At 43.1% G+C, this 26,518-nt stretch overlaps 1 protein-coding gene across 1 annotated transcript in view; it reads right to left on the bottom strand.

The window, feature by feature from the left end:
- The window catches only part of NSL1 (NSL1 component of MIS12 kinetochore complex), a 76,968-nt gene that overhangs the window by 9,004 nt on the left and 41,446 nt on the right, over positions 1-26,518 (bottom strand). Inside the window, exon 8 of the mRNA XM_073671976.1 lies at positions 5,321-5,425. Coding sequence (XP_073528077.1) covers positions 5,321-5,425 — 105 coding nt within the window. The remainder of the gene's footprint in view (positions 1-5,320; positions 5,426-26,518) is intronic.

The raw sequence follows: 26,518 nt of genomic DNA, 5'->3' as shown, positions 1-26,518 counted from the left end.
CTAAGTTCCCTAAGAGTCGGTTGTTTAATCTGACAATTCCCAAGAGGGAGGCTTTGAAGGAGTACCTTCAGACTAGTTTAGCTGCAGGTCACATAAGACCCTCTAAGTCTCCTGTGGCAGTTGGGTTCTTTTTTGTCAAAAAGAAGGATGGGGGTCTTAGGCCATGTCTAGATTTCCGGGAGATTAGTAAGATCACTGTGCGCAATCCTTACCTGTTACCACTTATTCCGAATTCGTTTAACCAATTGACTGGAGCTAAATGGTTTTCTAAGATTGACCTTCATGGGGCATATAATTTGCTGCGGGTGAAGGACGGAGATAAATGGAAGACAGCTTTTAACACCCCGGAAGGACATTTTGAGTGTTTGGTGATGCCTTTTGGGTTTACTAACACCCCTGCATTTTTTCAAAATTTCATCAATGACATTCTGAGACCCTTGATCGGTAGTAGTGTTATTGTTTATCTGGATGACATTTTTATTTATTCATCGGATCTTGAGTCTCATTGGCAGAGAGTCCGCGAAGTTCTTCAGATTCTGAGAGATAACACACTCTTTGCTAAATTGGAGAAGTGTCAGTTTGCGGTCCAGAAAATTCGTTTTTTGAGTTACTTTGTCTCTTGTGATGGTTTTGAGGTGGACCTGGTGAAAGTTCAGGCTGTGCTGGAGTGGCCGAGGCCTGAGGGTTTGAAGTCCGTACAGAGGTTTTTGGGGTTTGCCAATTATTACAGGAAATTCATAAAGAATTTCTCTGTCATCGCTAAACCCATTACTGATCACACCAAGAAGGGTGCTAATACAGTCCAATGGTCCACTGAGGCTATTGAAGCTTTTGAGTATCTCCAGGAGAGGTTCAGCTCTGCTCCTGTTCTTATCCAGACGTATGAGACCAAGCCATTTTTGGTTGAGGTGGATGCCTCATCTATAGGCGTAGGGGCAGTTCTGTCCCAGGAGGGTGAGGATGGGGTGCATCCCTGTGTTTTCTTTTCAAAAAAATTTTCTGAGACAGAGCTCAACTATGATGTTGGGAATCGTGAGTTGTTGGCTATTAAACGCGCGTTCGAGCATTGGCAACATTTTTTGGAGGGGGCTCGACATCCTATACAGGTTTTCACTGATCATAAGAATTTGATTCATCTGGACGCAGCTAAACGTTTGAATGTCTGTCAGGCTAGGTGGGCACTGTTTTTTGCCTGGTTTAATTTTTTCGTAACGTTTGTCCCGGGGACAAAGAATGTTAAGGCTGACGCTTTGTCTCGTTGTTTCTCTCCAGCGGTGAATGCTGAGATGGAGGAGTGTATTTTGCAGAGAGGGGTGGTGGTGGCCACATTGGATTCTGAGTTGGAGAATAGCATCCTAGGAGCTCAGAGTGTGGCACCAACTAACACTCTGTGTGGTAAATTTTTTGTGCCTAGAGCCTTGAGGAGAGCGTTGTTTGTTGAATGTCATGAGTCTCGGTTGGCGGGTCACCCAGGGAATTCGGAAACTAGGAAGTCTATTGGTCGGAGTTTCTGGTGGCCAGGGTGGCAAAGAGAAGTCATCAAGTGGGTGCGTCAGTGTACTGTGTGCGCTAGGGCGAAGGCCTCTCACGCTTCGGCTGTGGGGTTGCTATGCCCCTTGGAAGTTCCTAGTTTGCCATGGACGCACATTGCCATGGATTTTATCACCAATCTGCCTTTATTGGAGGGTTTTGCTGTCAACTGGGTTGTTGTGGACCAGTTTAGTAAAATGTGTCATCTGGTTCCGTTCAACAAGTTACCTTGCGCCAAGACTCTTGCTAAGGCTTTTGTGAAGGAGATTGTCAGGCTCCATGGTGTTCCCACGGACATTGTTTCCGATAGAGGGCCACAGTTTGTAGCTCGCTTTTGGCGTGCTTTTTGTGGAAAATTCATTTGTCATTCTTGTCGGGGTATCATCTAGAGTCCAATGGACAGACTGAAAGGAAGAACCAGAATGTCGAGCAGTTTTTGAGATGTTTTGTGGCAGACAATCAGGAAATATGGTCAGAATTTCTACTACTTGCAGAGTTTGCCCTTAATAATCATACTTCTTGCTCGGCTGGTTGTTCTCCTTTTTTTTGTTGTACTGGCAGGTATCCATCTTTTGGTCCATTTTCCAAAGTTGGGGCTGCTGTACCGGAGGAGGACAATTTTTCTGGTGATTTGGAGAGGGGTTGGACCAGTGTACGCCTGAACCTTAAAGAGGCTAACAGGAGATCAAAAAGGTATTTTGACAAAAAAAAAGAAAGGAGTCCTTGTTTGCTGTTGGGGATATGGTTTGGTGGTCCTCTAGGAATCTTCGTTTGAAAATTCTTTCTAAAAAACTGGGGCATAAATTTGTGAGGTTGGATATTCCCTCGTCCTGGAGGATTAATTCTGTGTTTCATGTGTCGTTACTTAAGAAGGGGCACATGCCTGATAAGCAGGCGAAGCCTACTGTTCCTCCTGTTGATGAGGACGGTGAATTTGAGATTTCTCGCATTTTGGATTCCAGGTGGCATAGAGGAAGATTACAGTATCTTGTGTCCTGGAGAGGTTTCGGCCCCGAGGATAATTCCTGGGTGAAGGCCGAGGACGTCTCGGCCTCAAGGCTAATTAAAGCTTTTTACAGGAGATTTCCTGGTAAGGCTCCACCTAGAGGATCCATAGGATCCTCGTAAAAGGGGAGGTACTGTTAGAATCTATGTTGTTTTATTATCGGCCATCTTGTTGTGGTTTGCTGGCTTCTAGTCTTTTCCTCTGGTGCTGGGTTTCTTGGTCACATGATCTCTGCACTCCTTATTACCAAGCAACTGGCCCCCATTCCCTACTGGACATCAGTGTTGTAATGCTCGTGCTTTGGCTAAGTAGCCTGGTTTAGTTCTTCTTGCTTTGGACTATTGCTATCCTGGGACTTCTTGCTCCACCAGTTTTGTTTCCTTTAATTTTCATTTCTGCAACTAACTTTTCTGTAAGAAGGTCTCCTGCTTTTGCTCCCAGTCCTTAGATCTTTTAGGGACCCCTTTCCCTTTCCTACAGGTCTTCGTTTGAGTTCAGTGCAGGAGTTTCGGTGGGGCTATTCATAAGGAATAGGGCACCCACCCCAGCGTAGGGTAAAGGTGAGTCTCAGTGCAGGGAAAGCTTTTCCCTCCTATTCCTTAGTCCTAAGTTGCAGAACATAACACATAAACCAAGGCCAAAGGCGCAAAAAACTCATCCACCGACCGTAGGGATGGCGAATCGGTCGGCAGAGAGAAAGCCCATGACTGGGGTTCCCCCCCACAAGGAGGGAGACCACAATCCCCACCCGTTGTTGCGTTGTACAATTTTTCAGGCTTCCTTGAACACCAAAAATGTATCCCTCCCGCCACGGAATTTATCTGCGAGAGAGATCTTGGGTTCAGGTTGAGCCTGGGCATGAGCTGTGACCCAATACCCAGAAATAAGCTGAAGTTGTTGCACCACCTGAGATCTTAACTCAGCAACATCATCCTTGAGGAGCTGGAGCAGCTGAGCAAACGCTTGAGCCTGAGCCATAGGGACTCAGAAAATACAGTGACGGTTGGTGTTACTGTCACGCCGTAAACGGTGAAAAATGGGAAATGGCTGAGAGTTGGACCTGGACCTGTCCCTGCCACACAAGGGGAGCCCTGACTTTCCCTTATCTCAGGGGTACCTCTGAAGGTGAGGAGGCCCGAGCCGCCGGCGTCTCCCTATCTCCTGCACAGGCCCTGTCAGTGACCCCCTCTGCCCCCAACGAGGAAGACAGTACAAATAGAATGATACCGTAACAAAATAGGGAAAACAGACAGGGAAACTGAAGAGCAAGCTCACAAAAAATACACTGACAGCCACAAAGGAAAACTCAGGGAAAGAGTAGGTAGGAAAACTAAATGGGAATGAGGAAAGGAAAAAACAGCATTTAAACAGCAAAAATGACAGGGCCGTCACGAATCATTTAATACTTCGTGACAGCATACTAAAATAAAAGTCTAATCCTGCAGTCATTTTGACATCTATGTGTCCAATATTTCTTGATAAAAGTAGAAAAAAAATAGTGGACAGATGAATTACTTTGGATGGAGGAAAGTATGATTGCAGAATCAGACTACTTTGAGTTTGTAGTCTGTTAGCATGGAGACGCATAGATCTGCCTATGAGCTGTAGACAAATAACGATAGATTTTTAATTAAGTCAATCTGCAAAGTTGCAGATTCTTAAAGGGTTTTTTCCATCATTAAAAATAAAACATTACAGACAGTCGAGGGTTTGGCTGCTTGGACCTCTGTAATGCTTTGTCAGAATCTCCTACCCCTGTCAGATCTATAGAATAGAAATTGCTACCGTTACTATTCCACTGGGGCATTTCAAAACCTCGTTTTTGGGATCTGCAAGTTATCATTTATCTCTTGAATAGGGGATAAGTTATAATGATGCGAAAAACAATTTCACTTCAATTCATAAATCCGATTTTTCAAGAATTCTGGAGTAAAATAGATCAAAATGTCATCATATTTTTGCACAACTAGAATTTCTACGTCAACTTTTTGAAACGCAAAAGGAACTTTGCCAGAATGGGGAACCAGTGAGCGCAGCAGAGAAATTCATCATAATTTACAAAGGTTTTGTAAATGGCAACAGAATTGTTCTCCAGTCCTTGACTGGATCAGATTTCTTATGCTGGATCTGGGCAGCTGAAAAAAGCTCTGGATTCTTTAAGAGACGCAAGACTCTTAATGAATTTGGCGCATATTACTCCAAAGCAATGTTCATCAAGATAGGGGTGCAAAATGAATAATTTTCTGTAAACCAGGATTTTAGTCATAGATCACAAATCAAAATAACACGATATATTGTTGGAAATGAAGGGAAAAAGAAAAGCTGAATGCAGCACATAGCGTGATACTGTTTACACCTTTGTTTTTTTATTTACTTATATTTACTTTTTAATTACTATTTTATTTACTTTTTATTTAATTTTATATTTACTTTTTATTCACTTTTATAGTTACTTTTTATTTACCATTTTATTTAGTTTTATATTTACTATTTATTTACTTTTATTTACTTTCATATTTAGTTTTTATTTAACATTTTATTTACTTTTATATTAACTTTTTATTTACTTTTATCTTTAATTTTATTTACCTTTTTATTTATTTTTATATATTTACTTATTTATTTACTTTATTTACTTTTGTATTTACTTTTTATTTACTTTTACTTTTTAGTTACCATTTTATTTAATTTTTATTTACTTTGATATTTACTTTTTATTATAGCTCTGGCCTGCGTTCCTTGATGATATTGACAACCTGTCCAATATCTAAAAATGTCCTTTACCTCGTGTAGCTTGTCCGCTTTCTGTGTCTGTTTTTTGCGGCTTCTCTGGGCGGCCACTCTGTTTTTTTCTCTTCTTCGCACTTTTCTATCACATACATCTGAACCCTGGAAAGAAATATAGATCGTAATACATGCATTAACATGTGTTTTACCCTTTTTCAGGTAATTTCCATATGAAATAGCCATTTTTTTGTTATGATGTATGAAAACTTGGGTTGTGTTAGGAGGATTGTGTCCAGGTGGACTGGTGAGAAAGAGCTGGAGAACACCCTAATACATTTGCCATTGCATTTTGCATTTTTAGAGATTATCAGCTCCTTAAAAGCTCTTTTGGTACAAAATAATAAAAAAAATAATACAAATAGACCACAGCAATTCCCTCTCATCATGGGTGGGGAGTGGAAATGGTAAGTATAATTTTTATAATAAAATATATAACATAATAAGATCTGCCATCATTAAAGAGTATCTGTCGTTTCAAGTGACTTTTCACAATAAGCTGTCATGTGTATGTACATGAGGTATAACGCTATATCTGGCTATTATATCACGTGTATCCTGCGTTTTTCATTTGTTTTCCCCTCTGTAGGCTCTATCTAGGATTTTCAGTTGACTCTGAGCTGGTGGGGAGAAACTAGCTGCTATAACGTTTCCCATACACAGCACGCAGACACAAAGGATTCCTGCTCTCCTGTCTCTGTGTAGCACATATTCAGAAGTAGCAGAAGCCTGGAAGACATAACACAGAAGTACTGAGCAGTGTATGTGGGAATCCAGCTCTGGGGTGAGATAAATACTTACTAGAAATCAAAGCATCTTGTAAAACACTATGTATCTCTGTCTATTTTATTCTGATCTTCCCTTCTCCCTGTCACGGGAGTATCAGATGTGACAGACAGTCGTCCTGCAGTTGGTTGCAGAAGATCTCTTCTTTTGGCATTACAGACACCTTCTTAGCTGTTTCACTCTAGGACCCAGCGGCTACCGCCTTCCTGCTAATTGACACCCTGGCCTGGGTGTTTAAATAGTTTCACTTTGTAGCAGGGTGCCGGTGATACTCACATGTTTCCTTGTGAATGCTTGGAGCTCTCAGACTGCTATCTTCCTCTGTTGTGCTAGGAGGACGCTTGGAGTTATCTCTCTGTAGTCGGCTAAAGCTAAGCTACTTTCCCTCATGTTTGTCTCCCTTGTGGTCTTTAGTCGTTAGTGGGGATCGACTAGTGTTCATCCCTCCCTTCCCTATCCAGGGCCAAGCGCTAGGGAAATACAGGGTTTAGGTTCATGTGCGGCAATTTGTGAGGACCCAATATAGGAACGTTAGTGGAGACAGGGTGATATCAGATCAGCCTATGAGGTCTCCACTCCCCCCTTTCCCTAGAGTCTGGGCTCCCTTTCCCCCTTTCCTTTGTGTTGCACTTAGTCTTTCACACACCTTGCGTGACACTCCCCCCTTGTCCTCTCCATAGACTTCAATAGGCAGCTGTAATCTGAATTACCAGTTTTTCAGAGGCAATGATGAGATTAGGTGGAGGAAAAGTGAGCGAAGTGGCTTATGAGTGGAGTATGAAGCCTATTTTTCTGATCACACATGGAAACCATCTTTATATATTTTTTCTTTTGGGGAACTTGCCTCTTAATTATTGCGTAGATACAGAAAGGTTTCTTAAAGGAACAGAAACCCTTCTACATGTCTTGTGATGAGCATGAAGAAATTATGTTAATGCCTTTAATTCATATTCTATTTTAATAGAGTCTGTGCTGAATGTGGACAACACACGCACACACTCAGGCCATGTTCTCATGTGTGGAAACACTGTTTATCTGCTGCTTTTTCGTGTTTTACAGCTTTTTTATGTATTTTTGGTGCAAATTGGACGCAGTGAATTGTTATGCATTTTTTTAGTACAGAAATCCTGCAAATCTGCACTTAAAGGAAACCTGTCACATCGAAAAATGCTATTACCTACAGATATAGGGTTAGTCTGCACGTCCTTCTGGGAGCTGCCAGCTTCATGGGGTCATGCATGAAGCAATTACAGTCATCATTCACAGCACTGCTCACTATACTGTGAGCGCAGCTGTAAGTACGTCCCTGCACTTTGATTGACAGCTCTCTCTGCACAGATAAGTTGCAGAGCCAGCTATCAATCAAAGTGCAGGGACGTACTTACAGCCGTCGCTCACAGTATAGCAAGTGGTGACTTTATCTGTTCTGTGCTAAAAGCCTGCAGCTTCTGGTAGGAAAGAAGTTCATTTTCTCCCAGTAGCCGCCACACTTTTAGTAATGTGGCTGGAAAGCATTGTAATGCTATTTACCTGCAAATTAACCCTAAAACAGCATTTACCGAGCTGACAGGTTCCCTTTAAGTGCAGACGGCTAGCATTTTTGGTACTGAAAAAAAACACATAAAAATGCAAAAAAAAAATTCAACAATGGCTATATTCACACATCCATGCGCACATCCTAGCGCTGGGCATTTTTTTCTCAGACAGCGCACCGAACCATAGAGTTTCATTGATCCATTACTGCATTAGTTTTAAAAATTGATCCGTGTCTCCGATCCGTGAGTTTTAGCTCAGGTGTTATTCTTTTCTGTTTTTTGGCCATTAAAGCCTATGGCATATAAAAACGATGACACACTGAAGACAGACTGTGGACTTCAGTTTTCCAAGTTTCAACTGTTTTTATCTGACCCATTGTTAAGAGTCAATGGATATAAAAATGTTCACACAGTCTGTCCGCTTCAGTGAAAAAAATGGATGAGAAAAAAAAAGCAGAAGCAACCATGGATGACACCTGAGATAAAAAAATAGTCATTCTAGATAAGATGACTGAATGGGCAAACACTTGGCAGATGAGGTTTAATGTAGATAAATGTAGAGTAATGCACCTAGGACGGAGTAATCCTATTGCTGCATATACATTAAATGGGAGTATACTCGGGACTACAGAAAAGGAGAAGGACTGGGTTAATCTGTTTACAAGTAAACTGAGCAGCAGTACTCAATGTCAAGCAGCAGCCACAAAAGCAAACAAGATTTTAGGATGTATTAAAAAAGAAACAAAATCCCGCGATCCAAACGTATTATTACCCCTTTATAAATCACTGGTGAGGCCACATCTAGAATATGGTATCCAGTTTTGGGCTTCACATTTTAGAAAGGATATTCAGAGGTTAGGCCGGTTTCACAAGTTTGTATATTTCCGACACCGGAAAAACCGGTACCGGAGATATCCGTGTCCCGTGTGTCCGTGTGTGTCACAAGTGTGGCAACCATGTACCACTTGTGTGCCGAATCAGGATCACACGGACCAACCGGTGGGAATCAGTGCTACAGTTTGTACTGTTCCCAAGCTCCAGGTGCTGAACACTGCCTTCATCATGGTTCCCTGCCGGCGCTGCGATCAGCACCAGCAGGGACAATGGATGAGGGTAGTAGTGTCTGTTTCCTGTGTAAAAATAAGAATAAAATTATAAAATCCTTATACTCACCTGTCCGGAGATGTCCACTGCTGTAATCCTCTAACGGCTGACACCGAGGAGACGGGGAGAATGAGCCGCTCCAGCGAGCGGGACCGGGAGCTGCGCTGAGCTCAGGAGCAGTGTCCTGTTACTCAGTGAGTGCATCTCCAGAGCGGATCATTCTCCCCGGCTCCTCGGCGTCAGCGGTCAGAGGATTACAGCGGGGGACATCTCCGGACAGGTGAATAAAAGGATTTTATTATTTTATTCTTATTTTTACAGAGGGACATGCGGGAGCAGACTACTACTACCCTCATCATTGTCCCTGCTGGTGCTGATTGCAGCGCAACAGGGGATAATGATGAGGGCAGCGTTCACCACCCAGTGCTTGGGAACAGCGCTAACTGTACTGCTGATTCCCAGACGCCGGTAAGTGTCACACAGATGACACACTGACATGTGCACAGACCCATTCATTTGAATGGGTCTACGTGTGTCAGTGTCTCCAGTACGTGTGGAAACTGTCACCACACGTACTGGAAACACAGAAAGAGCTCTTAGAGTCAGTTCAAAGGGGCAACTAGATTATTACAAGGGATGGAGGCCTCATATGATGAGAGGTTGAAAAAGTTGGGCTTGTTTAGCTTAGAAAAATTACGCCTCATAGGAGATCTCATTTACATGTACAAATATAAGTGTGGTCAGTACAAAGGACTAACCCATGACTTATTCCTTCCAAAAACTATACTAAGGACCAGGGGTCACTCATTACGGGTGGAAGAAAGGTGATTCCGGCACCTAAACAGGAAAGGGTTCTTTACAGTCAGAGCAGTCAGACTGTGGAATGCCGACCACAAGAGGTAGTAATGGCCGACACTATAACAGCTTTTAAAAAAGGGCTGGATGATTCCCTCGATAGACATAACATTGTGGGTTATAGTTAAATTAGACAAAATTTGATGGAGAAAGGTTGAACTTATGGACCTAGGTCTTTTTTCAACCTATGTAACTATGTAATTCAGATGGTATGTACATCTTTATCAGGCAGATTCCCCATTGAACCTGCCTAAAAAAGCGCAAAATAAAAAAAAAAAACACCAAAATGAAAAACATAATGCACAGCAAAGTCAAAACGACTTGTTACATATAGTTACATAGTTACATAGTTTATAAGGCCGAAAAAAGACAAGCGTCCATCGAGTTCAGCCTATTTCTTGTGCACTGCAGCTATTCCGCAGCGTTGATCCAGGGGAAGGCAAAAAAAAAACCATGCGGTATAGGCCAATTTACATCATTGAGGAAAAATTCACTTCCCGACTCCAATCTGGCAGTCAGATTAAATCCCTGGATTAATTAACTATCACTAAGCATAAGATGTAATTTTATTGTTCTCCAGAAAGGCGTCCAGGCCTCTCTTGAACTCATTAAGTGAGTTGGACATCACCACTTCCTCTCCCAGAGAGTTCCAGAGTCTCACGGCTCTGACCGTAAAGAATCCCCTTCTATGCTGGTGCAGGAACCTCCTTTCCTCCAGACGCATAGTGTGCCCCCTCATCTTTGTCACCATCCTTGGTATAAACAGGTCATGGGAGAGATCTCTGTACTGCCCCCTGATGTATTTATACATGTTTATGAGGTCTCCCCTAAGCCTTCTCTTTTCCAACGTAAATAGGCCTAATTTTGACAACCTCTCTGGGTATTCTAGTCCCTCCATTCCCTTTATTACCTTAGTCGTCCTCCTTTGTACCCTCTCTATCTCCAATATGTCTTTCCTGAGCACCGGAGTTGTTGTGCACATGTCTTGACTTTTGTCACTTCTTTCAACCGTATCAGGCTTCAAAAGCCAAGAAGTGGCTAAAAGAAATGACCGTCTATTCTTCTGGGGACTTCTGCTTGGAATCCACCATTATCTTGTATATGAAATAAAGAAAAAGCCGCTGCAAAAACAATGCAGAAGATGGTAAAGAAGAAAACATTAATACTGTTTTTTCTGAAGCGTTTTCATATAGCGAAAATAATGCAGGTCCGCCGGCTTCTAACCTATGTCGTTCACATACACATGGAGCCACCTGGCAACATGTGTCGAACAACATGAAGATCATTATATTGACCCACAACCTAAAGCAACTGAATCAGGGTCTCTGCCCCTACATTATGTTGCCCTCAGATGGGGTCACCAAAACCTGGTGACAGATTCCCTTTAAAAGCAGTCAATTGTCCCTTCAGAGAAAGAGGACTTGAACTCTAGCGCCACCTATTGGAAGCAGCGATCCTAAAACTCACTATCGACTCTCTAACGAGCCTTGTCACATGACTTAGGATATTAGTCAGAACCAGAATCTCAATTTTCTGACACGGTGTTTCGGGGTACTGCCCCTCGTCAGTGCAAAGTGTGAGATCTGCTTTGGCTGGATGACAGGCGTCTGACCAGGATCTCCTTGCGGAGAGTGACATGTTAAGCATGTCAAGGTGAGGAGACTTGAGGAGCATTGCAGCTTAAAAGTCTCCTCACCTTGACAAGCTTTACATGTCACTCTCCGCAAGGAGAAACGTTACCCCTTGGATAACCCTTTAAAAGAAGTGACATTCAATGTCTTGGCAATTTTCAAAGCCTGAAGACCCACCTTCACACCAAAAAAAAAACAAAACCATAACATGTGAACAGCAAAGCGGTTTTCCAATAATAATGCACAGGAAAAGTCTTTAAATCTTTCTTAAAGAGATTTTTCAGGTATTATTTTGGACCAACCTGTTACAAAAAAAAGTCTTTAAAAACTTCTGCATGTGCATATCCTAAACGTTTGCGTTACATACCCCAGTTTCATCATTTTTATATAGGACACGGTTCCTCCTAGTGACTGCTCTGGTGACATATTATGAAGTCTCTGTGCCGTGTAGCATGTAAATATCCAAAATGAGGACAGTTGCGTACCGCCAATTGCGTCAGGCCACACCACTTATGGGGCGCGTGAGCCATGGGGGCCCCGATGCAGCGGGGGAATGAGGAGGATAGGTGAGCATTGTATTTATGGGAGGGAGGTGAGGTTGCGGCAGTGGAGGAGCGGGCAGTAGCCGCTGCTGCAGCTACCATGTGTGCCCACTGCTAAAGGGAAATGAATATTGCCTCTTCTCCACTCCCATGGGCGTGGAGAATATTCATTCTCTTTAGCTCCTGCTAACAGTGACCGCTACTAAAGAGAATGCATATTCATTCTTCTCCACGCCCATAGTCCCGGAGTGGAGAGGAGTGAAAATGCCAGCAGTTCACATCAGCGTCTGAGTGCACATGCTGCTCAAATGCCAACATGAGCTGCTGACAGACAGGATGCATCGCTGGGGCAGAGGTGAGGAAGGAAGGTGAGTATAAGTGTTTATTTTTTTATGTGTGCAGTGATTGGGCCATGTATACCAGGATTGGTGGATGAGGGGGCCACACATACCAGGATTGGGATTGGGGGATGAGGGGGCCACACATACCAGGATTGAGGGATGAGGGGGCCACACATACCAGGATTGGGGGATGAGGGGGCCACACATACCAGGATTGGGGGATGAGGAGGCCACGCATACCAGGATTGGGGATGAGGGGGCCACGCATGTCAGGATTGGAGGATGAGGGGGCCACACATACCAGGATTGGGGGATGAGGAAGCCACACATACCAGGATTGGGGGATGAGGAAGCCACACATACCAGGATTGGGGATGAGGGGGCCATACATACCAGGATTGGGGGATGAAGGGGCCACGCATACCAGGATTGGAGAATGAGGAGGCCACGCATGCCAGGATTGGAGAATGAGGAGGCCACACATACCAGGATTGGGGAATGAGGAGGCCACACATACCAGGATTGGGGGATGAGAGGGCCACACATACCAGGATTGGGGGATGAGGCCACGCATACCAGGATTGGGGATGAAGGGGCCACACATACCAGGATTTGAGATGAGGGGGCCACACACACCAGGATTGGGGGATGAGGGGGCCACACATACCAGGATTGGGGGATGAGGGGGCCACACATACCAGGATTGGGGGATGAGGGAGCCACACATACCAGGATTGGGGGATGAGGGGGCCACACATACCAGGATTGGGGGATGAGGGGGCCACACATACCAGGATTGGGGGATGAGGGAGCCACACATTCCAGGATTGGGGGATGAGGGGGCCACACATACCAGGATTGGGGGATGAGGGGGCCACACATACCAGGATTGGGGGATGAGGGGACTACGCATATCAGGATTGGGTCTGAAGAGGCCATGCATACCAGGATTGGGAGATGAGGGGGCCATGCATACCAGGATTGGGGGATGAGATGTGCCACGCATACCAGGATTGGGGGATGAGGAGGCCAAGTGTACCAGGATTGGGGTGTGAAGGGGCCATACATACTAGGATTGGGGGATGAGGGGGCCATGCATACCAGGATTGGGGATGAGAGATGCCATGCATACCAGGATTGGGGGTTGAGGAGGCCATGCATACCTGAATTGGGGGATGAGGGTGCCATGCATACCAGGATTGGGTCTGAAGAGGCCATGCATACCAGGATTGGGAGATGAGGGGGCCATGCATACCAGGATTGGGGGATGAGATGTGCCACGCATACCAGGATTGGGGGATGAGGAGGCCAAGTGTACCAGGATTGGGGTGTGAAGGGGCCATACATACCAGGATTGGGGGATGAGGGGGCCATGCATACCAGGATTGGGGATGAGGGGGCCATGCATGCCACGATTGGGTTTGAGGGGGCCATGCATACCAGGATTGGGGGTGAGGGGTGCCATGCATACCAGGATTGGGAGATGAGGGGGCCACACATACCAGGATTTGGGGATGAGGGGGCCATACATACCAGGATTGGAGGATGAGATGTGCCATACATACCAGGATTGGGAAATTTACCAGTAGCTGCTGCATTTCCCACCCTAGGCTTATATTTGAGTCAATACGTTTTCCCAGTTTTTTGTGGTAAAATTAGGGGCCTCGGCTTATACTCAGGTCGGCTTATTTAAAATATACGGTATTTTTAAATCATCGAGTACGTGGTGCCCATAATACTGCAGGACTGTGGGGTGCATTATACTATATGTGGGCTGCATTTTACCCTATGGGGTGTGTAATATACTGTATGGAGGACTATGGGGAGTGCATTATATTCTTTGGAGGACCATGGGAAGTTCATTATACTATACGGAGGATTATGGGTGGCGTATTATACTATATGGAAGGCTATGTGAGGCCATTATAATATTTTGAGGGCTATGTGGGGGACCATTATACTGTATGAAAGCAATTATACAGTGTGAAGGGTTGTGTGGGGTCCATCATACTGTTTGGAGGGCTGTGTGGGGTCCATCATACTGTTTGGTGAGCTAGTGTAGGCCATTATACTGCATGGAGGGCTCTGTGTGTGTTACAGTTGGGGGATCATACTGTGTTGGTGTCACCATACTTTGCCTTCGGAGTTGAAGTGGGGTACTGTAGGGTCATTACACTGTGCATGTGGAGGCTAATGTGGAGGAATGCACCATGGGGGTATCATACTGTGCTTGGGGGGCACTTTTATTGGCATCATACTTTATTGGGGCAATTAAAGAGGAATCTAGGACTTCAGCAGGAGGAAAATTACTGTGTAAAGGCTGGAAAGTTGTGATATCTGCTCTTCTGTGACACAGACAAATATTTATCTATTTTTTATGGGGGGCCCAATTAGAGCTTCTGCTTGTTAAAATATCTAGCCGTTCTTGAGATACTAAAGGGTTTGTCCAAAAATAAAAAAGGGAGACAAGCACACATAGGACAATAATGTATAAAAAGTGAAATCAGGGGTAAGAAGTATGTGACAACTCCAATAAATGCCTGTAGATTATTCAGCTGCTACAGTCACGTCTGCAGAAAAAAGAGGATCTTCTTCTGCATGTAGATTGAGGAGAAGTAGGAGATAGACGTTCTGGTAGACCGCTGTGAAAAAGGAGTAGTTCCACGTACGGTAATACTACAAGTAGATTTTATTATCGCATTTCAGGTTCAGTTCAGTTTTGACAAAAAGGTTCAGTACGAACCTGAAACACGTTATTAAAATATTCGTGGAATATTACCATGCGTGGAACTACTTCTTTTTCACAACAGGGCGGTCTACCAAAATGTTTATCTCCTTCTTCTAAAGGCATTGTCCAACACATATACAGTAATGCCCTTTGTAAATATCTTTCTTTAAGCCCTAAACACTTTTGCAATTTGCTTTATTTTCAAATTCCCTACCACTCTCCCTATACAGAAAATCTCTTTATCTGTAATTTTATTTCTTTACTTCCTGTGATGTTCTAGAGGAAGGAAATCTCAAATGAGACATCACAGGAGGATGGTCCTGCAGTCACTTCCCCCAGGAACCAGGACATCATCAGGGGGGGGCACTGCAGTCACTTACCCCAGCTTCTGTCACTGCTGTCCCCTGATGACGTCCTGTTTCATGGGGGGTGATGTAAAAGTCACTGCAACTTCAGTGGCCGTTGTCACACTTCATCTGTGCCCTCCACCCACATCTTCAGTGGCCGTTGCCACGGACCCTGCTTCTGACACTGCTGACAGTTTCGCTGAAATGAGACATCATCAGGGAGCGGTGCTAGAAGCTGGGTAAGTGACAGCAGCGCCATCCTCTGCTGATGATTTGTTTGAGAACAGTGATAGGAGCTGTGGGGCAGTGCTGCTGTCACTCACCCATATATATATATGCATGCATGCATATACAGTTATATGAAAAAGTTTGGGCACCCCTATTAATCTTAAGCTTAATGTTTTATAAAAATTGGTGTTTTTGCAACAGCTATTTCAGTTTGATATATGTAATAACTGTTGGACACAGTAATGTTTCTGCCTTGAAATGAGGTTTATTGTACTAACAGAAAATGTGCAATCTGCAATCAAACAAAATTTGACAGGTGCATAAGTATGGGCACCCCACCAGAAAAGTGACATTAATATTTAGTAGATCCTCCTTTTGCAAAAATAACAGCCTCTAGTCGCTTCCTGTAGCTTTTAATGAGTTCCTGGATCCTGGATGAAGGTATTTTTGACCATTCCTCTTTACAAAACAATTCCAGTTCAGTTAAGTTTGATGGTCGCCGAGCATGGACAGCCCTCTTCAAATGATCCCACAGATGTTCAATGATATTCAGGTCTGGGGACTGGGATGGCCATTCCAGAACATTGTAATTGTTCCTCTGCATGAATGCCTGAGTAGATTTGGAGCGGTGTTTTGGATCATTGTCTTGCTGAAAGATCCATCCCCTGCGTAACTTCAACTTTATCACTGATTCTTGAACATTATTGTCAAGAATCTGCTGATACTGAGTGGAATCCATGCGTCCCTCAACTTTAACAAGATTCCCAGTGCCGGCATTGGCCACACAGCCCCAAAGCATGATGGAACCTCCACCAAATTTTACTGTGGGTAGCAAGTGTTTTTCTTGGAATGCTGTGTTTTTTTGCCGCCATGCATAATGGCTTTTTGTTTGACCAAACAACTCAATCTTGGTTTCATCAGTTCACAGGACCTTCTTCAAAAAATAAATTGGCTTCTCCAAATGTGCTTTTGCATACCTCAGCCGACTCTGTTTGTGGCGTGCTTGCAGAAACGGCTTCTTTCGCATCACTCTCCCATACAGCTTCTCCTTGTGCAAAGTGCGTTGTATAGTTGACCGATGCACAGTGACACCATCTGCAGCAAGTTGATGCTGCAGCTCTGTGGAGGTGGTCTCAGGATTGTCCTTGCCTTTCTGATGTTTTTCTTGGCCTGCCACTTCTGGCCTTAACAAGAACTGTCCCTGTGTTCTTCCATTTCCTTACTATGTTCCTCACAGTGGAAAGGTTCCTCACAGTGGAAACTGACAGGTTAAATCTCTGAGACAGCTTTTTGTATCCTTCCCCTGAACAACTATGTTGAATAATCTTTGTTTTCAGATCATTTGACAGTTGTTTTGAGGAGCCTATGATGCCACTCTTCAGAGGAGATTCAAACAGGAGAACAACTTGCAAGTGGCCACTTTAAGTAGCTTTTCTCATGATTGCATACACCTGGCTATGAAGTTCAAAGCTCAATGAGGTTACAAAACCAAAAAAAGTGCTTTAGTAAGTCAGTAAAAAGTAGGTAGGAGTATTTAAAACAAGAAAATGATAAGGGTGCCCATACTTATGCACCTGTCAAATTTTGTTTGATTGCAGATTGCACATTTTCTGTTAGTACAATAAACCTCATTTCAAGGCAGAAACATTACTGTGTCCAACAGTTATTACATATATCAAACTGAAATGACTGTTGCAAAAACACCAATTTTTATAAAACATAAAGCTTAAGATTAATAGGGGTGCCCAAACTTTTTCATATAACTGTATATACAGTGGGTACGGAAAATATTCAGACCCCTTTCAATTTTTCACTCTTTGTTTCATTGCAGCCATTTGGTAAATTCTAAAAAGTTCATTTTTTTTCTCATTAAAGTACCCTCTGCACTCCATCTTGACTGAGAAAAAACAGAAATGTAGAATTTTTTGCAAATTTATTATAAACGAAAAACTGAAATATCACATGGTCATAAGTATTCAGACTCTTTGCTCAGTATTGAGTAGAAGCCCCCTTTTGAGCTAGTACAGCCATGAGTCTTCTTGGGAATGATGCAACAAGTTTTTCACACCTGGATTTGGGGATCCTCTGCCATTCTTCCTTGCAGATCCTCTCCAGTTCTGTCAGGTTGGATGGTGAACGTTGGTGGACAGCCATTTTCAGGTCTCTTCAGAGATGCTCAATTGGGTTTAGGTCAGGGCTCTGGCTGGGCCAGTCAAGAATGGTCACAGAGTTGTTCTGAAGCCACTCCTTTGTTATTTTAGCTGTGTGCTTAGGGTCATTGTCTTGTTGGATGGTGAACCTTCGGCCAAGTCTGAGGTCCAGAGCACTGGAAAAAAGTGGAAGAGGTTTTCATCCAGGATATCTCTGTACTTGGCCACATTCATGTTTCCTTCAATTGCAGCCAGTCATCCTGTCCCTGCAGCTGAAAAACACCCCCATAGCATGATGCTGCTACCACCATGTTTCACTGTTGGGATTATATTGGGTAGGTGATGAGCAGTGCATGGTTTTCTCCACACATACCGCTTAGAATTATCACCAAAAAGTTCTATCTTCGACTCATCAGACCAGAGAATCTTATTTCTCATAGTCTGGGAGTCCTTCATGTGTTTTTGAGCAAACTCTATGCAGGCTTTCATATGTCTTGCACTGAGGAGAGGCTTCCGTCGGGCCACTCTGCCATAAAGGCCCAACTGGTGGAGGGCTGCAGTGATAGTTGACTTTGTGGAACTTTCTCCCATCTCCCTACTGTATCTCTGGAGCTCAGCCAGTTATCTTGGGGTTCTTCTTTACCTCTCTCACCAAGGCTCTTCTCCCACAATTGCTCAGTTTGGCTGGACGGCCAGGTCTAGGAAGACTTCTGGTGGTCCCAAACTTCTTCCATTTAAGGATTATGGAGGCCACTGTGCTCTTAGGAACCTTAGAGTAATGCAGAAATTCTTTTGTAAACTTGGCCAGATCTGTGCCTTGCCACAATTCTGTCTCTGAGCTCCTTGGGCAGTTCCTTTGAGCTCATGATTCTCATTTGGTCTGACATGCACTGTGAGCTGTGAGGTCTTATATAGACAGGTGTGTGCCTTTCCAAATCAAGTCCTATCAGTTTAATTAAACACAGCTGGACTCCAATGAAGGAGTAGAACCATCTCAAGGAGGATCACAAGGAAATGGACAGCATGTGACTTAAATATGAGTGTCTGAGCAAAGGGTCTGAATACTTATAACCATGTGATATTTCAGTTTTTCTTTTTTAATAAATTTGCAAACATTTCTACATTTTTGTTTTTTTTATTCAAGCTTGGGTACAGAGAGAAAAAAAATGAACTTTTTAGAATTTACCAAATGGCTGCAATGAAACAAAGAGTGACAAATTTAAAGGGGTCTGAATACTTTCCGTACCCACTGTATATTATACACACACTCAGTACAGTATATAAATATACACTATATACTGTGTATGCGTGTATACACGCATACAACTAACCTCCCTTGAGGACCGGTCACTCCTCACTTTACAGGTCCTGATTCACTAATGTCTGATCACAGGACAGTCATGGAGGGGGACAGACATCACGAAGAGAAGGGGGACACAGGACAGACTGGACTGAAGACAGTTTTCTATCCTGTTTGCACAATACCATGCTGTGAGCTCACTCCTTCCCCACTCTTAGCTTCTGACCTGACGCTGGAGCTCAGAGTAACATTCTGGCAAAATGTAGGATGCACAGCATCAAGGGTCTGCAGAAGTAAGGGGTCCCCTTTGTGGCTGGGGGCTCTGGGAAAGTATCTAGTTTGCGTCCCCCTAACACCGGACCTGGTTACCACATTCATTGCTGTGTCCCTGAAGATATATTAAGAAATGATTATGAAAAATAATTATGTTGAAGGTTGGACATTCCCTTTTAGTTTTATGATTATTTTTATTGCTTTCCGCTTTAAAAGCAAATTTCACGTGAAAACTCAGTGTCTGATTACACAGAAACATTCTTTTTTTTTCACAGGAAACAAACATGAAAGCAACAGAGCAGGAGGCAATTACACCGACCTCAGGAGGCCGAGCTGAATGAAAGCAGTTTGTGGTGCGGATGTGGGACTGTCCCCGGCACCTGTTAGACAGATGAAATCTTTGATAGTGAGATCATTCATAGAAGTATGTGCGCACATGGAAAATGGTGGATTCAAGGAAGAGATAATGCCGTCAGTTGTGAGTAGTGGAGGTGACGGCTTCTGAAGAATTCTGTGACTAATTCTTATCTACGCTTTCCAGATTCTATTAAATTATTTTTATTAAAAAAGAGGACCTTTGCTATTGCATCTTAATCTAACTAATTAATTACCCCCCAAAAAAAAATCAGTATACATGTAAATCATAAATATATGGCATTTCTGTAAAATATAGAACATGGCTCAGTGGTTAGCAGTGCAGCCTTGCAGCGCTGGGGTTCTGGGTTCAAATCCCACCAAGGACGACATCTGCAAGGAGTTTGTATGTTCTCTCCGTGTTTGCGTGGGTTTCCTCCGGGTTCTCCTGTTCTCCAAAGACATCCTCATAGGGAATGTAGATTGTAAGGCCCAATGGGGACAGTGATGATAATGTATGTAACGCGTTGTGGAATTAATGGTGCAATATAAGTACGTAAAATAAATAAATAAAAAACTAATTTCCCAAGTTATAACCATCTTACCCAGGAAAAGAAGAGAACCGTGAATAAAGTATAAAATCCAATACGTTTATTGATCAAATATAAAAACGTGATAAGTTAAAAAATATATATAACAGGAGATGCCTCGCTGAAAATGCCTCACAGAAAGGGACACAAAGTATACCTGACATTTAATAAGAAGTGATCAATTGGCAGGATGGCATAGTATAGATAGCATAGGTGAAATCATTACAGACCTTGTGTCTATCAGTAGAATAGCTACACTCCACCTTAGTAACACCTGCCAAGTCACAATAAGCCTGTGTAAGAAGTATAAGCTTATGTATAAATATAAATTGGTACAATTACCTAATACTGAAATGATCACCAGTTTACCGGGAGTTCCAGTCATAGTGTCCCTTCACCCCAACGCGCGTTTCGCCTCACTTGTTCTAACATCTGCCTCTAACTGCCTCTGCCCTCAGTTGTTAACCTGTTAAATGCCATAGTCAATCTCTGACAGTGGCAATTAATACGCGCCGGCATAATTCCATGCGTGACGTGATCGCAAGGCACCGATAGTCGCAGTGAGAAAAAAATGTTTTTAAAAATATGAAAATTATAAAAGAAAACAAATGTTCAAATCACCCCCCTTTTGCCACATTAAGAATAAAATGTAAATGTATGTCATATGTCGTGAATGGATTAAAGGGGTGGTCCGAAATACAAATTAATTTTCATCCTAAATCTCTATTTAGTGCCATAATCTAATCTATTTTCTAATGTACTTTAATTAAAAATTCCCTATCCTTCCCTAACTACACTACCTAACAGCTTTTCCTTTTTACAATTTCCTTTTTGATAACACTTTGTTTGAGAATCCCAGAGCTTGCTGGGATACTCAAATGAAGCGTCAACAAGGGGAATAGGCTGTGGTCACTGCTGCTGCCTCTGCCCCCTCTCTGAACCAAAGTGTCATTGTGACCTTCGTTTCAGGGGCTGGGCTAGTCCCTGCTCTGTCACTGTGCGATGTGTACAATGACAGTGCACTCTCTCGCCGGCATAGATGTGTAGAAACAAGCCGGCAATAGAGTGTACTGTCAGCGAGTATCGAAGCATCATAAAAAAGTAAGTTGTAAAAAAAAAAAAGTAGTTAGGGAAGAATAGGGAATTATTAATTAAACCATATTAGAACATGTATTTGGAATTTTCTTTAATGGTGACAAACAAGGGCACTGAGCTTTTCAGTTACGGAATATGGCATAGATGCTTGGTGCTTACACTCTATTGTTACAGATGCTTGGTCGTTGCACTCTATAAAGTTGCTTGGCGGTTACAATCTATTAGTCTAAATGCTTACTGGTTATAGTCTATTGGTTTAGATCAGTGTTTCCCAAACTCCAGTCCTCACGGCCCCCCACAGGTCATGTTTTCAGGATTTCCATAGTATTGCACAGGTGTGAGAATTACTGATGCCTTGATGATACCTCCACCACCTGTGCAATACTAAGGAAGTCCTGAAAACATGACCTGTTAGGTGCCGTGAGAACTGGAGTTTGGGAAACATTGTTCTAAATGCTTGGAGGTTACAATGTATTGATGCACAGATGCTTGGTGGTTACAATGTATTGATGCACAGATGCTTGGTGGTTACAATGTATTGATGCACAGATGCTTGGTGGTTACAATGTATTGATGCACAGATGCTTGGTGGTTACAATGTATTGATGCACAGATGCTTGGTGGTTACAATGTATTGGTACAGATGCTTGGTGGTTACAATGTATTGGTGCAGATGCTTGGTGGTTACAATGTATTGGTGCAGATGCTTGGTGGTTACAATGTATTGTTACAAATGCTTGGCAGTAATTGTGGATGGCACAGAAGCTTGGCAGTTATGGCATTTGGTACAGAGGATTGCTGGTTATTGTCATGGGTTTACTGCGACAGAGAGGAGCCAGAAGACCGCGCCATCTGATTTATACTACTCCTGCATTGACTAGAATCACTTCTTCATATTAAATGGTGCAAGTTTCTTCCAGCAGTGCAGGAGTTAATCTGCTCAGTTGAGAGCTCCTGGAAGCTTACTTGCATTAAGACTCTTAGCTGTTTACTGCAGGCCACTCCTCCCCCATAATAAATATATATATATATATATATATATATATATATATATATATATATATATATATATATATCAGTACAGACCAAAAGTTTGGACACACCTTCTCATTTAAAGATTTTTCTGTATTTTCATGACTATGAAAATTGTACATTCACACTGAAGGCATCAAAACTATGAATTAACACATGTGGAATTATATACTTAACAAAAAAGTGTGAAACAACTGAAAATATGTCTTATATTCTAGATTCTTCAAAGTAGCCACCTTTTGCTCTGATGACTGCTTTGCACACTCTTGGCATTCTCTTGATGAGCTTCAAGAGGTAGTCTCCGGAAATGGTTTTCACTTCACAGGTGTGCCCTGTCAGGTTTAATAAGTGGGATTTGTTGCCTTATAAATGGGGTTGGGACCATCAGTTGTGTTGTGCAGAAGTCTGGTGGATACACAGCTGATAGTCCTACTGAATAGACTGTTAGAATTTGTATTATGGCAAGAAAAAAGCAGCCAAGTAAAGAAAAACGAGTGGCCATCATTACTTTAAGAAATGAAGGTCAGTCAGTCCGAAAAATTGGGCAAACTTTGAAAGTGTCCCCAAGTGCAGTTGCAAAAACCATCAAGCGCTACAAAGAAACTGGCTCACATGAGGACCGCCCCAGGAAAGGAAGACCAAGAGTCACCCCTGCTTCTGAGGATAAGTTTATCCGAGTCACCAGCCTCAGAAATTGCAGGTTAACAAGCAGCAGCTCAGATTAGAGACCAGGTCAATGCCACACAGAGTTCTAGCAGCAGACACATCTCTACAACAACTGTTAAGAGGAGACTTTGTGCTGCAGGCCTTCATGGTAAAATAGCTGCTAGGAAACCACTGCTAAGGACAGGCAACAAGCAGAAGAGACTTGTTTGTGCTAAAGAACACAAGGAATGGACATTAGACCAGTGGAAATCTGTGCTTTCGTCTGATGAGTCCAAATTTGAGATCTTTGGTTCCAACCACCGTGTCTTTGTGCGATGCAGAAAAGGTGAACGGATGGACTCTACATGCCTGGTTCCCACCGTGAAGCATGGAGGAGGAGGTGTGATGGTGTGGGGGTGCTTTGCTGGTGACACTGTTGGGGATTTATTCAAAATTGAAGGCATACTGAACCAGCATGGCTACCACAGCATCTTGCAGCGGCATGCTATTCCATCCGGTTTGCGTTTAGTTGGACCATCATTTATTTTTCAACAGGACAATGATCCCAAACACACCTCCAGGCTGTGTAAAGGCTATTTTATCAAGTGAGAGAGTGATGGGGTGCTACGCCAGATGACCTGGCCTCCACAGTCACCAGACCTGAACCCAATCAAGATGGTTTGGGGTGAGCTGGACCGCAGAGTGAAGGCAAAAGGGCTAACAAGTGCTAAGCATCTCTGGGAACTCCTTCAAGATTGTTGGAAGACCATTTCCGGTGACTACCTCTTGAAGCTCATCAAGAGAATGCCAAGAGAGTGCAAAGCAGTCATCAAAGCAAAAGGTGGCTACTTTGAAGAACCTAGAATATAAGACATATTTTCAGTTGTTTCACACTTTCTTGTTAAGTATATAATTCCACATGTGTTAATTCATAGTTTTGATGCCTTCAGTGTGAATGTACAATTTTCATAGTCATGAAAATACAGAAAAATCTATAAATGAGAAGGTGTGTCCAAACTTTTGGTCTGCACTGTAATATATATATATATACACTGGACTCTGACAAGCCCTCATTGCCAGAGCTAGCTTCATTGCTGCATGGTTCAGGAGTTGGTGAATTGTTGTTTGAGAAGGTGTTTGGTGGATTTTTATCTGAGACTATCGCGTGGTTTTGGTTGTGTGCAAATCCTCTCATTCTCCTACTTTGGTTTTTCCCCCATCCTCCATTCCGCGCTGTTTTCCTCTTTTGTTTATGTGTGCATATTTGTATGATTGGTATTTTCCTTTATCCCTGTTCGTATTACCTTGTAAGTCTGGTTGGTGTATTGCCAAACACTACTAGTTCCCTCTTCCCTGGGTGGGGGGAGGGAACAGACTAAGGGCAGATTCAGGAGCTCAGAAGGCACGGGGCCCCGGCGTTTTCACCATTAAAAGTAATTCGGGGAGCAGGGATAGTTAAGGCACTCCCTAGTGTTAGGGACATGGAAGGAGCCCCTGGACCAGGGACACACGACAACAAAGACATGACAATTACATTCTGTTTGAACAGATGCTTTTCAGTTCTAGTCTATAGACACAGATTCTTGGTGGTTACAGGCCCTGGATGATGATGCTTGGTGGTAATAGTCCATTGGCACAGATGTTTGGCAGCTACACCGGAAAACACTGGGCACACTGTAAGCTCAGTCTTGGTCTCTGGTCAAAATTGATGGCAGGGGCAAGAGGCTTCTGCCCATTGTCGGTCGAACTGTATTAGAAGTACCCCACACTTACTCAAAATTTATCGTTATTAACTTTAACCCCTTTCTGGCCAAAGGCATACTAATACGTATTTGCGCCCTGGGCTTAACGGGCCAGCAACGTATTAGTACGCCCTGGCGATTTCGCCCGCACACAAGCGGTGCGGGGCGATCGCCGCCGGGTGTCAGCTGATTGTCATAGCAAGTGGGGAGGTAAGCGCCAATACTTACCTCCTCTCCGGCGTCCCGTTGTGTCTCTGCCGGGTTCCGGATAGTGTCATGGTGACCCAATGTCATCATGACAACATCCGGGTCACCAGGAGGCAGGAAGTTGCTTTGGTCTTGCGCAGTGCACGACCAAAGTAACTTCTGCCTGTGCAGCACTGACAGGCTGCATAGCACAGGGATGGTGCTGCAGCCGATCAGAATGTAAAAAGTGAAAGTACCACAGTGGGACAAAGTGTAAAAGTAAGAAAAGTGTCAGAAAGTGAAAAAAAATAAATTGTAAAAATATTTAAAAAAAAATGAAAAAAATAATCCCCAAAAAATAAAAATATATTGTACCCATAAATAAGTAATCTTATGGAAAAAAAAATAAACCAATAAAAGTACACATATTTGATATCGCTGTGTCCAGAACGACCTGACCTATAAAACTGTCCCCCTTTTGTGAAAACGGTAGAAAAAAAAAAGCAAAAATGTATGCTTTATCATCATACTGCCAAACAAAAAAATGGAATAAAACGCGATCAAAAAGGCAAATGTAATTAAAAATGGTACCGCTGAAAACATCATCTTGTCCCGCATAAAAAAGCCGCCATACAGCACCATCAGCTGAAAAACAAAAAAGTTATAGCTTTCAGAATAAAGCGATACAAAAAAATTATTTTTATATCAAAGTTATTGTGTAAAAGCTCCAAAACATAAAAACCTATATAAATGTGGTACCACTGTAAATGTACTGACCCGAAGAATAAAGCTGCCTTATCAATTTTACCACACGCAGAACGGCATAAAAAAAAGCCAATAAAAACAATTCCTGAATTGTTGTTTTTTTTATTCTGCCTCCCAAAAATCGGAATAGAAAGCGATCAAAAAATGTCACGTGCCCGAAAATGGTACCAATAAAAACGTCAACTTGTCCCGCAAAAAACGAGCCGTCACATGACTCTGTCTGCTGAAATCTGGAAAAATTATAGCTCTCAAAATATGGCGATGCAAAAACTAGTCTGCAAAAAAATAAAGTTTTTTAGTGTGTGACAGCTGTCAGTCATAAAAACCTGACCTCAATCTGGTATCGCTGTAATCGCACCAACCCCAAGAATAAAGTTGTCTAATCATTTATACCGCAAGAGCAAAGGTGTAAAAAATAAACTCTAGGGTTAGGGTTGGGGTTGGGCTTGTATTAGGGTTGGGATTTTTTCAGAAGTAAAGAAAAAAATGATGACGATATGGCGACCAGTGTTGAGTGCAAGCGCTCGCTACTTGAGTTTGCATCGGGTGCTCGGATATGCACTGAGTATCGCGGGTGCTCGAGTCTCCGCCCCATATGCTTCGTGGCCAAAAAAAAACCTCTCGAGGATTGCCTGCCATGCATGAGCGATCCCCGCATGTTTTTTTTGGGGTGTCTCACAACCATGAAACATGCGGGGCGGGGACTCGAGCATGTCACTCAAGCACACGCTGTACATGGTGCATACCCGAGTACCTGATGGAAACTCAAGTAGCGAGCACTTGCACTCAAGACTAACGACAACTTATGCAATATGATGAGCTAATGTTATCAATTTCTGTGTCGTAACTCTGGGTTCAAAATGTTCACTATACCCCTTGATAAAATCCTTGAGAGATGTAGTTTCCAAAATGGGGTCACTTGTGGGGGGTTTCCACTATTTAGGCACATCAGGGGCTCTCCAAACGCAA

Source organism: Phyllobates terribilis, unplaced genomic scaffold, assembly GCF_046119375.1.
Source record: "Phyllobates terribilis strain yellow unplaced genomic scaffold, ASM4611937v1 Scaffold_3__8_contigs__length_932513732, whole genome shotgun sequence".
NCBI lineage: Eukaryota > Metazoa > Chordata > Amphibia > Anura > Dendrobatidae > Phyllobates > Phyllobates terribilis.
Note: the sequence above shows the minus strand (reverse complement) of the source record. Positions and strands in the feature narration are given on the sequence as shown.